Genomic DNA, 18,095 nt, shown 5'->3' with positions numbered 1-18,095 from the left:
TATCTCTATGTTTTGATTCTCATTTTTCGTGCTATACTTCCAAAACATGTAAATCTCTGCAGCTTAAATCACGCCAGACAAAATCTACAGAACAAGAATGCCCATCTAGCCATGTAATAACGCACTCTTTTGTGTGTGTGTGTGTGTGTGTGTGTGTGTGTGTGTGTGTGTGTGTGTGTGTGTGTGTGTGTGTGTGTGTGTGTGTGTGTGTGTGTGCTCTGTCTTCTCGATCCCCAGTGAGTCGTGGTGAATGGCTGCTTATACTGAGCCAGGATCCTCTGGAGGTTTCTTCCTGTTAAAAGGGAGTTTTCCTCTCCACTGTCGCTATATGCTTGCTTAGTATGAGGATTGCTGTAAAGACACTGACACTAGTCAGTGACTTGATGCAATTTGCTGGGTTCCTTATATAGGAAACATTTTTCTGATTGGCTTAATGAACTGACCTGTATTGGAATGTTTAGAAAGTGCCTTGAGATTACTCTTGTCGTGATTTGGCGCTATATAAATAAAATAAAATTGAATTGAATTGAAAAGTAGGTTTTGAACGCAAACACAGTCACCGAACATCACCACTCCCCTTGAGTATTTTTCCTGAGACGCTTCTGCCAGAACTGGTAACCCACAATGTCGGACCAAACTAGAGAGTGCCAAACACTGTTTTCTACCCCCTTTTTAGTCATTGTATGTAGTTCTTGACTTCTTTTGTAGTCCATCTTTTGTAGTCCATGACTTCAAATGGTGTTTTTCTTTTTGGGACTCTGGTAGTTTGTCCTAAAGGTGAAGTAACAGCCAGCTTTTTCTCCTTCTCTGACATTGATGAGCCAAGAACCTCTAACACCACTGCTAAATACGTGAGTGCGTTGTGAGTTGAGGACCCAGCGAAGTGCGGCAGTTTGGCGAGACCGCCAACTGGATGGTCAAATGGTTGCTTTCGGTCAGAAAGATATTATGGGCGTTTTTGGACAAATGCAAGAAATCACTTTATTATTATTATTTCTTAAATCCTCACAATATGTTTATACTATGTTAGACCGTTGTTAAGAGGCATGAAATAAATGTTTTATGTTCCAAATTAGCCATTGTAGCTTTAATTGTCAACAAATGAAACCTATAAAGCCAATGGAAAATAAAATTATAGATCAAAAACAAAATAAACAAGCAAAAAAATCAAATACATTTTCAGTTTAAGGTCCTGAATTCAAACTTCTTCATATTTAAGTCTAGTAATTTTCCTCTGTGGTATTTCCCTGCCGACATGGGTTAATTGTTTAGTATGTTTTTTATTATGCTTTTAGTCTGGGCCTTGTTTTACTTTAATATGTTCTTTTAAATAAAAAATTGTTCATTCTCTTTTATCAGAATTTTTATTTTGTCTTTCATTAATTAATTTATTTAGTTTTTTAATACTGTACAGCTCTGTGGTCAGCTGTCATGCTGTTTTGAAACGTGCTTTATTAATAAACATAGCAAGGTATTTTAATAAACACTTTTTATTTCTGTGTTTTTATTTAATGTTTTACGTTTTCTTGTGGCGCTAACCTACATGGATTAGACTCTCTTATGAAACCCAGAATTAGCTCAGTAAATCAGGCTGACCTCTATTGTCACACCCTCTGTTTGTGAGAACAGTTACATTATGTAATCATCAGAGTGACACCATCTTGTCATAGAAAACAAACAAACAAACAAAAAATGTTCTCCACAAACACATCAGGGACACATTTGGGAAGTTGGGGACAGTGTCTCCACCGTGTCCTCCCCTCCAGCCTCACATCAGAGACATGTAATCCCACACTTTGGTCATGTGAGAACAAACTTGGCCAAACAGAAAGGCTAGTCTCTGTTGAGCGCTTCCGACCGCCATTACATTACAATGCGTGGTGGGCTGGACGATCGTGCGCAAAAAGGAAAAAAAAAAGAGGCTTCAGCGCTTCGCGTAAAACACACACACACACACACACACACACACACACACACACACACACACACACGCATTCACACCGATTCACACTGAGGGTGGCACATCCAGGCTGCGCGCACGCCCATCTAGCCGTGTAATAACGCACTCTTGTCTGACAGATAAACAATGAGGAAGGAGTCGCTGCGGTTGAGGAAATCATGCACATGCTGGAGGATTTAAACCAACAACGACCCGACCGCTTCTCGAGAGGCAGGAGCACGCGATTCGGCCGAAGCAGTCTGCAGAATGCAACATTCGCCTTGTGTTGGGATCGGCGCCAGACGAGGACGGTCACTTTTGCTTGAAGGGGAAGAAAAAACCCAGAAAACCTGTCTGATATTTTTTTCTGCAACACTGAGGCTTTTGTGGCCGTGAGAGAGGAGGTTTCGTAAGCTGAAAGGAAGGAAGGATTTTTTCAAACCTCCATCTACAGCCTGTTTTGTCGTTTTCCTGCTCGGTGGAGTGTTAGACTTTTTTCGTCTTGCCTTTGACTCATGATTCGGGGTTATTTATTGCTGGAAACCCGCTCGAGTTTCATTTTTTTGTCCACGGAGGGGAGCAGCGTGAGGAAGGAGGAGGAGGCGGAGGAAGGGGGGAAGGTTGTGTTTCTTTTTTAGCGGATCGTCTGCGGCGCGTTTGATTCAGGAGCAACAGAGGGATTAAATATTCCTGCTCGCATGCAGCAGCAGCGCCTGTTTGTGTGAGCCAGACTGGCTTACATTGTGTGAGAGAGGAGCGGTTGTGGCAAGAAAGGCGGCTATAAATAGCGCTCGAAAACTATCACAAATGGTGCATCAGCTTTGTGGAGCACACGGAATCACGTTTCCTGCGTGAAATAACCATCGTTTCCAACTTTGACGCTTATTTCACCCCCATTTTTTGAGGATTTGTGGATTTTTGCCTTTTGGATTATTTGGAAACTGATCACATTCCTTGTGTGTGTTTATGTGTGTGTGTGTGGATTGAAATGGATACTGTTTTGTTGATCAGATTTGGAATGACCTGGATTGGACCAATGTTGTGATCCCCTCTCATCACACTCACGCGCTCGGATTTATCAACATTTATTATCTTATATGTATTTTTGAAGAAAAAAAATTGGATTTAATGGATGCATCGCTGTACACATCTCTCTGAATACGCCCATTCCCGAGTCTTTTATCTTGAAGCCTGACTCTTAAGGGAACCCATCTGTCACCCCTGCTCGGTGTTGAGATACCGATGTAGGATTTCGACATGCCCTGCGCTGGCGACCCCAAAGGCGGACGATTATGACTGCAACGGCGAATTGGGTGGCTAACGGGGCAAGCCTTGAGGACTGCCATTCCAACATCTTCTCTCTGGTACGGTATGAATAAATCATGCTCAGCAGCTATAGACAAGTCATAAGACCCATGGGAGGCACGCTTAAATGTGTGTCTGCTGTACAAAGGTGAACCAATTGCTGATGTTGTTATTAGACAATCATTAACATGGGTTAGTGGTGTGGGAGACCAAAATAAAGCCACTATTACCACTAAACCTGCGGATCAACAATAGCTGCTATTTATATTTATCTTTTCCCAAATGCTCTAGTTTAGCAGCTACAAGAAGATAATTTATTGCCAAATGTCCACGCGTTTGTGAAATAGGATAACAATGCATGCTTCATTTTGCCAACTGGAAAATCGTGTCTAAAGAAAAGAAACAAAGATTTGCATCAACAAGGCACACGACGGAAGCAGCCCTTTCACAGAATCAGAGAAAAAAACACGTTTTTCACACTACATGCGGTGTCATTTTTGCACAACTCATCGCTTTTGAGGTTGAAGGAGGCAGAGCAGTGTGTTTTCACAGTTTTCCTCCTGCAATCAGCGAGTTAACTGTCTTACCACAACAGGCAGCCAAGTGGAAAGGCATGCACTGAGCTCAGGCAAGCAGGGCTGCTGAGAACCACAACAACATAGGGGTCCTGAGGGCTTTTCAGGTGATCCTGCAGGTTGTGGACCATGTTACGCCAATCGCCGCCACAAATTGTGGCACAGGGGGCTTGAGAAAGCTCCTATGAATGTTTCATTCTAGTCTCCAAGGTGAACGAGCGAGAAGAAATAGATCTTGTGTGGTTTCCCGTGCACTGACACATGCTCTCCGGTATCAGACATCTTAAATTTTCTCAGCTTGACAACAACAGAAAACAGTGATTGTGTCTCTGTCACCATCTCATCTGAGGCTATTCCCTCGTGGAAAAAAGCTTTCATTCACTCACCGAGGCTTTATTGGCCATCATGAACATCCCTTTCAAACTGAGGGTGAAAGAGACCATCCATCAGCTGGCTTGTTGAGAATATTTATGACTGGCAAGTGCTTCGGCGGTCTAACTGGCAGGGTTCCTGCAGGGTAGTCCAAATAAGCAATGACACACACACACACACACACACACACACACACACACACACACACACACACACACACACACACACACACACACACACACACACACACACACACACACACACACACACACACAATTCCTGTAAAAATGAAACAGAGATAAAGACACTAACGTGCTCATTTAAAATGCATTTGGATGTGGAAATAGGGCTGGGTTCAACGGTTAAAGAGGATTTTCTGTTAAAAGTGAGTTTATTTAAAACAGAAGCAGCTCACACCTTAGTTTTTAAACTACGATTCTCATTTCAGTCCTGTTCCTAAGTGCAGAGATAGTCTGACGTCCTACAGACGCGCTCTGGACTGACGGACTCTGCACTTCCATGCGACGTTGACTGTTTGCAAGGAAAAACTTCTCAAGGCTACTAATAAAACAGCACAGAGCACATGGCTAATTGGCATCTTTGCTGTTCTAATGTGGTTTGATATGGTTTAGCTCCTAATTCCTCTTTTCACTAGGAGAAAACTAGAAGATAATTGCATTTGTAACATAATTTCCCTCGTTAGATCATGGACACTTGTTAGAGACATTACAATCTTTATATTCTCATCATTATGGCAGTTTTTTAAATTAAAAACAAAAAAACGCTGATGGTTTTGACATTTTATTTGGGTTAGTAATTAAAAAGAGCCGCAGAATAGAAATATTTTGGATTCTAACAAACCATTAGTTGATAGGGACATATGTTAATAGGCTAATTTCTTGGGTTTGAGCTTAATAAATGATAAGAAGACAGGCTCCATGGTGGGAAATTTCCTAACCTTTTCCTGTGAGTAACAAAGGTTGTGTTGTTATAGATAAAGGTCTTCAGGCTAGCTGTTGAGCGCTCTCCTCTGACAGCCTGTTTAACAGCATTCAAGCATGCACGGACCTTGTTCCTCTCATTTGCTCACTGTTATTGCAACTCACAACAGCAAAACACACAAACAAAAACAGCTTATTAGAAAGCATAAGTGCTCATACTGTGGGACTTTAAAGGGACATGGCAGATTACTGTCGTGCACTCTGCGTGGCCAGCGTCGGATACTTGGGATGGCTGCAATCGCAGTACCCACAAAACAACTGTCTCCTGCGCTGGCGACCAACCATCTGTGACAGAAAGCAAACTAGACCCTTGTAAGTGTGAGTGTGTGCATGTGTGTGTGTAGGGGGTGCAAAAAAAGCAGAGCTGGCATGATGAAGGAGGGGGGAAAGGGCACAGAATGAGAGGAGAAACAGAGTGAGGCTTTTCAGCAGAGAAGGACTGCAGCAGAATCTGTTTTCATTTTAGGAACGTATTATGACTGATGTACATTTCCTGACTGCAAGCCTCAGCCTATTTGAGAGAAACTGAGAGTGAAAGAGTGAGCCAGAGCACGGAGGAGGAGGGGAGGGGGAATTAAGGAGGGAGAGCGTAATGAGAGAGGGGAAGGGAAGACAGACATCTTTCTGTGGACTGCGTAGGTTCCTTTAACAGTGACTCCCTGCCTGATTATGAAAGGCAAGGAGGAGACAGTTAAAGGCCTCTCAACACAGGAAGCCTCTGTGTGTGTGTGTGTGTGTGTTTATACTGAGCACACTGTAAACCACGCAGACTCGGGAGACAAACTTCAAACACCGACCACATTGTACTCACATACACACACACGCACGTACACACACACACGTACACACACACACACACACACACACACACACACACACACACACACACACACACACACACACACACACACACACACACACACACACACACACACACACACACACACACACGAGTAGCTACACTAAGAGAGGAAAATACCCCAATGCCCACACAGACACATGAATCAGAAATGCAACACATACTGTCTTTTGCACCCACACTTTGGAAGCCATGAGTGCATCCTGACTCACGGCGATGCAGGTCTGCGCACAACACAACACAGAGACCTTAATTATGGGACTCCTCGTGTCCTCTAGACTGAGGTGTAACACTGGTAATTAAGTGTCCTCAAACAGAGCTCTAATGCGATCAACTAAGAGGCGCTCATTAGTCGAAAACCGCATCTCCACAGACAAGAGAGCACGCTCGTAGAACGATGACGCCACGCTTTCTGGTGAGGAAATAAAGTGCTCAAAGATGAGGCCGGGCGGAGATAGCGGCGGCGCGGTGATTTATGGCAGGTGAGTGGCCGCGGCTTGTAGGAAGAAGCAGGTAATCAGGAGTGGTGCCTTTTTAATACATCCTGTTTGCATTTCCTTGTTATTAATGGTAGCAGAGAGTGCAAGGATGCTTAGAGATGAGAAAGAGGCAGCGGTCGGACACAGCATTTGCTGAGCCAATGAATCATTTGGAGTTAATGCAGACCTGGGAAACATTAGGAACCTTGTTATGTTTGTGCTGATGCAATATTGAAGAGTTGAGACCTACAGCAAGGCTATTTTTTACACTTTACACTGGGAAATTTGTTTAGGCTTGCAAAGTCCTGTTTTACTTAAGAATTAACAAGTCTCAAATTGAGTTGTGGAACTGTACATTTGATTAAATTAGCCTTTAGCTCGAATAATAAATCAACTGTAGGCAAATGTTGGAAGTTGCATGTTGGTATTAGAGAATTGTTATTTATGCTTATCCTAAATGTTGCACAAAAACACAAGTATACACAATGATTATTTAAACAGAGATTCTTAGTATTAAGGGAAGTGGGGTTTCACACCAAATTTTCATAATGTGTTTTTGATAAATACATTTGTTTGCAGTAATTACCAAAGGAATAGATTCTGTGTTTGTTTGCTAGCTCTAAAAAAAAGATACTTATGTTATAAAGCAGGGGGTTTTAACATGAAGTGCATTTGGACCAAAGGCTGGAAAAACAGCAAGTCAAAGCAAATCAAATTTATTAATGAAGCACATTCACAAAAACCATCATTGACCAAAGTGCTGTTCAATTTAATTATAAAATCATAACAAAATTATTACTAAACCTGTAAAACAAACTGGTAAAAACATTACAGAGATTTATAAATTTATACCAATGAAATTTAACCAAATGAAACTAAATTAGGTAAAATTACAAATGCCTTATTTTAAAGTTTAAGTTCCATTGTCATCATCACAGGTGAAATTAAACTCCACATTTGGCCCATGCCCGTGGGGAGCGGTGAGCTGCAGCAGTGGCTACACTCGGGAACCATTTGGTGGTTTAACTCCCCAGTCCAACCCCTTAATGCTGAATATCAAGCGGGGAGGCCTTGGGTTTCCATTATTAAGGTCTTTGGTATGACCCAACCAGGATTTAAACCTTAATCTCCCAGTTTCAGGGCACTTACTTTACCAATAGGCCACTAAGAAGGTAATAGAAAGTAAATAAATATATATATTAAGATTTCTTTGGTTGTTCTTTCAAAACTTCTGCAGAAGTGGTATGCTAAAACAAGACACCCATTGTTGAATTAAGCATAATTTATATTTCTCCGTCAGCTCCACGAGGGAGAGACACGCACGGATGGAGACAATTTGCCATCATACTTCTCCGTCTCCTGGGGAGTGTTGCAAAGCAATTCCCCGCCAGGGCAACAGAGGGCGTAGTGGTGTTCTGTGATATCCTGTTATGTATCTGGTCCAAGATAGTGCTTATTTTGTGTTTTATTGTTTTTCAGAGACTTTTAACACGGACAAATTTGTCCCTCATCCCCCCCCCCCCCCCCCCCCCCCCATGTGCTCGCCACCTCTAAACCCACGTTTCCCCTCATTTCCGTCCACTAATTAAACACTTGCACTCCTTGCACAATCTTCTCACTCCTCCAGTCACAGGTGAATAAACCGTTCATATTTTTAGAGTTTTTCCGCGAAGTATCTTTCAAGCTACTCCATGTCTGCCGCTAAATATCTTCGGCTCTCTTTGTTTTTGAGGACGCAATGGCGGCGCTGTTGATGACAGCGGCGTCCTGACCAATCACAATTCTCTGTCTCTGTTTAGAAAAGAGAGCTCGACTCCGTTTGTCCTTACGAACCTGTCGAAGAGCCCTCGAAATGACGGATAATGGTGGTGCGTGTATCCGCCCCGACACAGACGGAGAAGTATAAATCAGGCTTTAGAAGCCAAAACAAGCACCCCCTAGTGGCTGGTTCTGGTATACATGTTAAGCCCCGCCTCCTTAATAGAAGTAATGGGGAGATTTCTTTGAGGAAAAAGAACCCCCCGCCAAAATCTTGGATATTCTTTTTTCAATCGTTAACTTGTTTATTCAGGTCTTATTTGTTTAGTAGTTAGCTTGCTGTTGCATATTTATGTATTTTTAATTTAGTGAACCATTTTATCTAGAGATGTTTGATTATCAGCTTTTCATCGATTTACAGATATAGTGTTAATTTCTAATACAAATATAAACAGATGCCAAGTGGGGCCCCCATCCTGATCAAAAAATAATTTTAGTTAACTAACATCACATACCTCATATCATGCATACTTACATTTTAAACACTATCTGGGCAAAATATGACAACTTCTTCAATTTAAGTTAGGCAGTAGAAAATGTGCCATGTTAATTTAGCCTCCAGCCCACTGCGCAGGGAAAATTTCTACTTCTTCACATGTTGTGCCAAACAAACAAAAATATCTCAAAAACTCTACCTCGGATCTGACATAGTTTAAAATTTTGAGTGGCACGAGAAGTAGCTGAAAAGTTTTATGTATCAAATGAGCCTGGTATGTAAATATTGTGTCATTGAAATGTGTCAAACCGATACAGATAATTGCTGATAATACATTTTAATTTCATGACATCCCTACTTTTATCCAATGCTACATATAAATTGGGATATAGCAGTGCACTTAATTAACTAAAAGTGCATGTTTTTGACCTGTGGGAGGAAATCCACACACGAATGGGGAAAACATGCAGTCTCCTTGCAGAAAGGCCACAGCCGTGATCTGAATCTGCACACTTCCTGCTGTTAGACAGCTGTGTTGCCAACTGTTCCACCATGCATCTGTTGTTAAAAAAAATTAAAATTCCACTTAAATTACCTTATTTGGCAAGGCAAGACAAGGCAGCTTTATTTGTATAGCACATTTCAAACACAAAGGCAATTCAAAGTGCTTTACAGAAGCAGGAACAGCAAACACGGTAAATCAAACAAAGAAACGTAAATTTCTGATTTATCAAACAGATAAAATGCACAGTCAAAAGGGTAGCAGTTACAGTGCAGAAAGTGCTGCATAACAAACTTTTATTCAAAGGTGGATGAATACATGAAGGTTTTAAATTTTGATTTAAAAGTTACTAGAGATGGGGTGCATTTGAGGTCATGAGGAAGCTGATTCCGTCTGTGTGCAGCATAGTAGCTAAAAGCAGCTTCACCCTGTTTGGTTCTGACCCGAGGTTCTACCAGCTGACTGTTTCCCAAGGATCTGAGAGACCTGCTGGGCACATTTATAAGAAGTAGATACAACATGTACTTTTGCCCCATGCCATTGAGGGATTTATAAACTAGTAGAAGCACTTTGAAGTCGATTCTGTGGCTTACTGGTAACCAGCGTAGGGGTTTAAGAACAGGGGTGATGTGCTTGGTTCTTTTGGTTCTTGTTAAGATGCTAGCAGCAGCATTCTGAATATGCTGCAGTTGTTTTACAGCTGTTTTGAGAAGACCAGATAGAAGACCATTGCAATAGTCCAGCCTGCTGGAGATGACCGCATGAATTCGTTTCTCGAGGTCTTGTTTTCAAATGAGACCTCTGAGTCTTGCTAATTGATGGAGAAGATAAAACGCTGATATAGTTGTAGCCTTAATGTGACCAGTGAAGCTCAGGTCTGAATCAATGGTAACACCAAGATTTCTAACCTGAGTCTTTGTCTTTATTGCTTTGGAGCTCAGTTGAGAAATAGCTTCCTTCCTATCCTTCTTATATCCAAAGACAATAACTTCAGTCTTGTCGTTGTTTAACTAAAGAAAACTTGACTGTATCCAGTCATTGATTTGCTCTAGGCACTGACAGATTGATTCTAGGGGACCAGATTCATTAGGTGATAGAGCTAGGTAGATCTGGGTGTCATCTGCATAACTATGATAGGCAATGTTATTGTTAATGACCTGGCCCAGTGGGAGCATGTAGAGACTGTAAATCAGTGGTCCAAGAACCGAGCCTAGGGGGACCCCACATGTCAGGGCGATTTGCTTTGATTTGTGTTTACCAATGGAAACAACATAACTCCTGTCTGCGAGGTATGATTGGAAATCAACTATGGACTTTACCACAAAGTCCCACCCAGTTCATTAGTCTATCAAAAAGGATGTTGTTGTCCACAGCATCAAAAGCTGCACTGAGTTTGAGCATCACTAAAACAGATGTTTTGCCAGAATCTGTATTAATACGGATATCATTTAATACTTAATCAGTACACTCTCCGTGCTGTGGTGTTGTCTAAAGCCAGACTGAAAACCATCCAGGAGGTTGTTTGTCTCCAAGAAGTTGTTCAGCTGGATCATAACTGCTTTTTCAAAAGTTTTCCGAATGAAGGGCAGATTAGACATTGGTCTGTAGTTATTCATCACTAAGGAATCTAGTTTACAATTCTTCGGAAGAGGCTTAACAGCTGCAGTTTTCAGTGAATTAGGAAAAATACCTGACATTAATTAACAATTTTCAGTATATCAGCTTCATGCAATTAAATACATTCATGCAATTAAATACATTTGTAAATACTTTTGTATTAAAAAACACCATGATTGTGTGAGATGGAGTAGGAAGGACATTCAACTCTTCAAACTCTGGTTCTAAAATAGCATGGCTGTGCTCATAAACGGGATATTCAGGCTTCTCTTTTCAACAAGAGATGAAACCCGAGCTGCTTTGTCTGTCTTTATAAAGCATATGTTGATAATTTGGACTCACATGCTTTTCAAGTGGCCACCGAGGAACTGCAGCTGGTGAAACTTACATGTTGTTTTTCAGTTTTAGCGTTAGCTGTTAAGTGCACACAAACATTCATGGGATAAGATTTCACGCTAATGTATGCAAAAACATATTTGTGACCTAAACATGGCTTTCTGTTTACGAAGGAATGTAGCGTTATTGCTAGCAGTTGTCTGTGAATGTGTGACTCTTTGGCTTTGTCCAAATCCAGGGGCTGCATCATAAAAGACAGATTAAGCCACAGTGAAGCAACAAGGCTGTCCAAATTGGAAGGATGCTGCTAGGGGCTGCAGAGGTTCCAATGGAGCATTCCTTGACCAAAATTTGCAAGGCAAGAATTTTGTCTAGTTCACTAGGCTACCTTTAAAGCACTTTACTCTCTTACTTTTACTTCAGACTCTGCCATGAAACCAACAACAACAAAAATAAGCTAAATTATTCTCCTTTCTTTTGTGCTTTTTTTGATGGTCGGCTAACTGAAATAGCTAACTGCTAGCAGAGTAAATAGCTAACAGCCGTAAAGCAGGTAGACATGGGTCGTTTCTCAATATGTGTACTTGTCCGAACTTGTGTACTCACGTCCTTGTGAAACGTCATCAACGATGGGCCAAGGACTGTTCCAATCCTCAGTATGCATAACAGCAATGTCGCTCAGAGTTCCCAGATGTGTTCTTGCTCTGCCCATTGTATCGAGGATGCATCAGTGCATTGTTTTGCGGACTTGGGACAGCAAAGTTTCCCACAGTGCATTGTGTCGCAAACTGTTAAACTGTGAACGTCAGAGGGGAAAGCTATTAACTATAATGTTTTATATTAGAAATATAAATAAAACAGTCTAAAGTTTTTTTTGTAAATAATTGTGCATAAGCTGTAAATATTGCTGTGTGTGTTTGGGTTTCACTCTTCAAGATCCTTTAAAATGCTAATTAGTTAACCCACTATCAAAATAAAAGCACCGAAGGTCTGTTCTGATGGAAACGAAACTTTTTTTTTATTTGTTAAAGAGTGGGAAATGCTAATATTTTAATATTTTCGATCTAAATATAATACATATAATACATTTTCGTAGTTATTTTATTATTTAAGGTTGATTGTTTAACTGTAGCAAGAAGCAGCACTTGTTGCAAGGACACAACTGAGTATGATTCTGTTCCAAATGCCGCCCTCGTCCTCCTGTACTCAGTAGAACTGACTTTCTGGTGTCCTTGCCCAGAACATACTTGTCTAGTGCACAAGTACGTACTAGTGTCCTTGAGTATTGACAAACGGCCCTAGTGAACCTAGCTGTGCCACAAAACTGTTAAGTGTGGTTTCTGGTTAGCAAAGGGCTAAAGAGTACTTTCAAATGTGAAGTTGGTAAAGGTTCTTCCCCAAGAGTCACTGAAACCACTCTGAAAGCAATATGTTTGAGTAGATTCTCGGTTGTCCATGGTAATGTTGAAGGGTTAGCTGGAAAGTATGTGGAACACACCTTGAATGCAATAGCTTGAAGTGTTGGAAAATCTTTAGTGTTGGTTTGACTTTTGTTTAGCACCGTCACAGTCGCTAGGTCCCTCCACTGAGGTAGAGACAGGACAAATGTGAAGGCTTGAGCGTTCACATTTACAGCTGCTCTAAACGGTCGAGGAAGGACCCGGCCTGCGTGGCCCAGGTAGGATGAGTCCTCACAAGAATACTACTCCTGAATTTGGACACAGCCTTTGATTTTGTCCCGTTTGCAGTGGTAGAAAAATGTCCTTTAAAATTAGCTTATGAATGAAAAAATAACTGCAATGCTGATCTTTTATTTAAAAGTTAAAACAGTAATACTGACATTGGCAATGGCATCACACATTTTACTAAAAATGGGCTGCATCTCGCCTTGACATGCCGCTGAAAAAAAAGACAATTCATGTTACTTTAGCGCAAAGTATGACCCTCTTACATATTTTTATGTTTCTTTAATTAATAAGTCATGAAATAGAGCGTAAATCGCTTAACCCAAGTATAAACCATATTAATCACAGATATTCATAAGAAAATATGTAGAAGGTCAGCGCAGTAGCAAAATACTGTCTAATGTGCTTGGTAGCAGGGAAGAAAAGATCATTTAAATGTCATCACAGTTTTGCAGTGCAATGCAAAATAAACACTCATATAGTCCTTCAGTTAATCTACAACAGTAATATGTCTGATGAAACAGTTTTCTTGGATCAAAGTGTTAATATTATTTACATATAAATGATAAATCTAAGTGTGGGATGAGAAAAGAACACAACATAAAAGGGAATACGGTTGAAAAAAGAACTCCTTGTTCTAGAGAGGGTCGTCAGTTTGTTCATCTAATATGATGTCGGGAGAACCTCCCGTGAGAATGGTTCTCATTTATTTTATACATGCGCTCTGGGTTTAGGCCACCAGAGACCAAGAGGCAGCTCTTTTGTCCTACAGCAAGAGAAATGAAGGAGGTGGACTCTTTGCCTTTTACAAATACCTGAACAAGCGCTCCTTTAGAAAGGGTGCATCTTTTTTAACCCTTTGCTTCCTAATTGGGCAGGACAAGTTAATATCATTGTTTCAGGTACAGATGAGCTCCTAATAGGGTAATTTTTGCATTTTGTAATTTTTTCTCTCCAGTGTCATTAGATGTATTCAGTATTAGCTGCTGGTGCTTGACAGTTTTTAGCTTTGAGCCGTGTTTAAGCAGTGGTAGTAAGGAGAAAAACAGAGCTCGCATCATCCCTGTCTTCAGCTGCATGTCCTACAGAGTATCTCCATCTGGTCGATTCTCACTAAACAGCCTCCCCTCCACCTTCACCACCCTCCACATCCAACCTGTGCTCTTGGCTTTGGTCTCTCCTAGCTCAGACAGCTAGCATTGGCTTCACCTTGAGTGTATGTGATGCACCTCCCACTGATCTGTCCATCTCGCTGGTGTGGGAGCTTGTCATCACAATAAGAGAACATCCCATCAATATAAACAATGTGCAACTAAGAAACACGAACACACACACACACACACACACACACACACACACACACACACACACACACACACACACACACACACACACACACACACACACACGCACGCACGCGCACACACACACACACAGTCTGCATGAGTGAGTTAGCTTCGTAGGAACAGGGTGGAGTACATTCAGGAAACAGGAAGATCGGGATCTTCTCACTTCTGCTTTTGCAACACATCTCTTTTCTAGTGAATTCTCTGGAGCGAAGTCATGAATCTTATCTGAGCAGCGAGCTTGTCAAGAGTCGCTGCCACAGAGGTGAAGAACAGTTCAAAGATGGAGGGGGTGGGGGATGGGTTGGGGAGGTGAGAGGGAAGCACCGCTGGTCCCGGAGCTGGAAGTGGGACAGAATGGGCTGGAGTATTTTGGAGCATGGTGGCTTGAGCGTGAAATATGTAAGCCCTGCAGCGCCAGCTGTGTTCTATTCTTAGTGCCTGCTGGTGTTGTAGTATGTGTGCAGGGCGACAGAAGGCTGTGTGGGGAAGGACTGGCAGGAATGGGCGGTACCGATGCCATCTAATGCCTGAGATCACTGGAAAGTTAGCTGGCATGGAGAGTAACTGCATTATTGATCTGGTGATGCTTCTTTATGATGCTGAAATATCACAAAATTATGTTCCAAAAAACCCTTAGAGTACCTGAAAAGGGCTGCAATTTAGTTAATTTTAAAAATATTAAATGTGTCCTTGAATTCAAAAGCCACATGTACCTTGTTGTTGAATATAGGCAGCTTTGGGGTCTAATGTAGCATATCTACATTAGATTGGTTGCAGAGATTGCCAGTCCATCGCAGGGCAACACACGCATGCACAGGGAGAACATGCAAACTCCATGCAGAAAGACCCTAGGCCAGGATTTGAACCCAAGACCTTCTTACAGCAAGGCAACATCGCTCACCACTGTGCCACTGTGCAGCACACAGAAAGGACAATATCTTTTTGATTTCTTGTTCTACATGGGTGTTTCACGAACAAGTAGAGGATGTGCAAGGAATAACCAATAAACATTGGTCATCATACATGCATCTTACTGAAAAATGTGTATTTCTTAAATTCTAAAATTCTGTAAATGACAGTGTAAATGAGCTGATTCCTACTTATTTACTGAAAGATCCTTTAAATTTGTGCATGTTTATTACTTGCTCATTGCTGCTGATTTTCACAGCAGATTAAAACCACTTTAGGCATCTGTTGCCTCACTGCCTTTGCACTGAGCCCAGTATCGTGTCGTATGTGTAGATAAACTCCAGAAACAGAACTCATGAAGCTGCAGGTTTCATTGTGCATCATCATACAGGAGTAACTATGAATTTCATCACGGGGAGATTAGTTTCCACTCTCCTCTCCTGACTGCAGGTGTATTGACAAAGAGACTTTTTTTGTTCTCATTGGGAGAAATTACCCTGCTTGTGACTGGGCAAATATTTTCTCCAAGCCAGACAGCTTTGCCAATACCCTGGTTGGCTGGGATTCAACGGCAGTTAGAGCCCTCTTAAGTTAAAGGGCGCCAGTGCTACAAAACAAGAGTGGGTAGATAAAACAATAATGTCTGCTGCGCTGTTGCAAATTCTAATTATCGTGTGTTGATCTTCCATTGAGAGATTATCTGCAACCAACAGGATGGCTACTTGATGAGAACAAACACATTATGCACAGACTGTTGATTTACAATCGTTTGTGGTGCATCGATTCTCCCCGCTCTGCCAAACGGCGCTTTTTCCCCTCCATGAATTAGACAGATGCTCATGATTTTTCAGAAGCTAATGAAAATTTGTACAGCTCAATTTCAGTCCTGGCTTGCTTCATGCGGATGCTGCAGTCCAGTGGTGAGGCACAAAGGTTTTGTTAGAGTCTTCTTCAGATGTGACTGTCTGAACGTAGAGTGCCAGGGTGAACAGTGGAGCAAAGATGCAAAGAGAGTCACTAACTGGCTGACTGACTTCTTTTCAAGTGAACAAACAACAGCGGAGCAGGTTGCGAGTTTAAACCTGTTAAGGAATGACCAGTGGAAGACTTCTCTTAGCAAAATGTTTCATTTAATCAAGTATGCTTGAGTGTAAGTATAGCAAGAAGGGCGTCCTCTAGCATTTTTTAGGGTCTACTTTAGTAACACAATTGGTTTTGGGTATTTAGATCAATTTGCCTTGAAGCTATTGAAGAAAATCACTTAACTTTGGATAAAAATCTTAGTAAAAAAGATTCGATTGTATGAAAAATGTTAATAACTGTTGTGTCTTGTTGATTTTAACACAACACAATTCATTTTTACAAGCTCAATTACTGCCCTATGTAGAAGACCACAGTTAAAGGACGCCGTTAAGGACGGTTATTGCCCACCTAGATATTCCACATCTAAGAAACGTTTTTTCGACAAAGACAGCAAAGGTTTGAGAAGTGACTGCCACCTACAGGCTTGGCATGCCTATAAACGTGCTTCACAATAAGCTGGATGTTTTAGCTAAAACGAGGAGGTGTGGGCCCTTATTTTCCTAGATGGGACGGTGGAGGATGTTCGGTTTATGGCCTAAGTCCTGCACACATCCTCACTTATTCACGCAACTTATTAGTTTTTTTTTTCCTTTTTAATATTTACTGTATCCGGTATTAAAGGAAGGAGAACTAAATAATGACTTCTGCTGGGTGCTTTTTCATAGACTTGAAATAACATCCCTGCAAATGAAAATCAATGCAGGAAATTACAAACCAAATGAAATATTTTCCAGACTCCATTTGCTCAATTTCATGAACAATCAGACTACTTGTGGCCATTTCAGACGCTCCCATGCAGTGCTAATTGTCACAATTACTGGACTGAATATGCCTAAATACGAGTTAAATAGTTCCCTTACTGCGTTAATTCTGCTGCATAAAGAGATATTCATCAGAGCTCATGAATTCCAGCTGCAAGGTGACAAATTAACCCAGGGAGTCATGTGATTTTACAGCCCTGTATGAAAACAGAGACGTATGTTTAATGTTATATTTCTACTGTAACCCTGGAGACGGAAATCTCTAAACTTGACTACCTTACTGAATTCCTACAGATGTTGTATGTTGCCCAGCAACTGTCTTTAGTTCTCCGTGTGTCTTCTGTTTTTCTTGAGTGTTTCTCGGCGGTTTTCTTTCTTTCTTTGTGTTTATTTATTTGTTTTTGCTAAATTAACAATAATGATGCATTGAACTTATATAGCTCTTTTCAGGACACTCAAAGACGCTTTCACACACTCTCACATTCACACGCTGCCAGTGATGGTAAGCTACTTTGTAGCCACAGCCGCCCTGGGGTGGTCTGACAGAGGCGAGTCTGCCATTTGGCGCCATCGGCCCCTCTGACCACCACTAACACAGGCAAGTTGGGTGAAGTGTCTTGCCCAATGACACAACAGCAGAATAACCCTGGCAGGAGCTGGAATCGAACCCATGATCCTCAGATGATGGGTCAAACCGCTCTACCACCTGAGCTACTGCTGCCCCAAATTCTCCCCCTTTTGCGACTTGGCAGCTCTAAAATCACGCACAGGAGACCCTTGAAACACACGTGAGTTTAGTTATGTTCATGTGAATAATTGAAACGAAACAGGACCACCGCTTCAGCTGGTGCGTAAGCAACCGCTTCAATGCAGATATGTGTTGCTGGGTTAGCCAAGTGGCTGGGGATCTTGTCTTTCAGAGGTGGCAGCACGCTGTCTCCCGCTGGCGCCCCCACCCCTTCCTACCTCTTTGCTTCCCTTTGTGTCAGGTGAGAAGTCGCGGCTTGGTGGAGGCTTTCTGTGACGTGATTGGCAGCTCTATCTGTCACTCAGCCCTAGGGACTCTCAC

At 41.7% G+C, this 18,095-nt stretch overlaps 1 protein-coding gene across 3 annotated transcripts in view; it reads left to right on the top strand.

The window, feature by feature from the left end:
- Nucleotides 1-3,038: 3,038 nt before the first annotated feature.
- LOC107374167 (mediator complex subunit 13L) overlaps nucleotides 3,039-18,095 on the top strand; it is a 142,793-nt gene continuing 127,736 nt past the window's right edge. For all 3 annotated transcript variants that reach the window (XM_070552323.1, XM_070552324.1, XM_070552322.1), the window contains exon 1: nucleotides 3,039-3,303. In XM_070552323.1, the coding sequence (XP_070408424.1) occupies nucleotides 3,232-3,303 (72 nt within the window). In that variant the 5' untranslated portion in view covers nucleotides 3,039-3,231. The remainder of the gene's footprint in view (nucleotides 3,304-18,095) is intronic.

The sequence above is a fragment of the Nothobranchius furzeri genome, chromosome 6 (assembly GCF_043380555.1).
Source record: "Nothobranchius furzeri strain GRZ-AD chromosome 6, NfurGRZ-RIMD1, whole genome shotgun sequence".
Lineage (NCBI taxonomy): Eukaryota > Metazoa > Chordata > Actinopteri > Cyprinodontiformes > Nothobranchiidae > Nothobranchius > Nothobranchius furzeri.
Note: the sequence above shows the minus strand (reverse complement) of the source record. Positions and strands in the feature narration are given on the sequence as shown.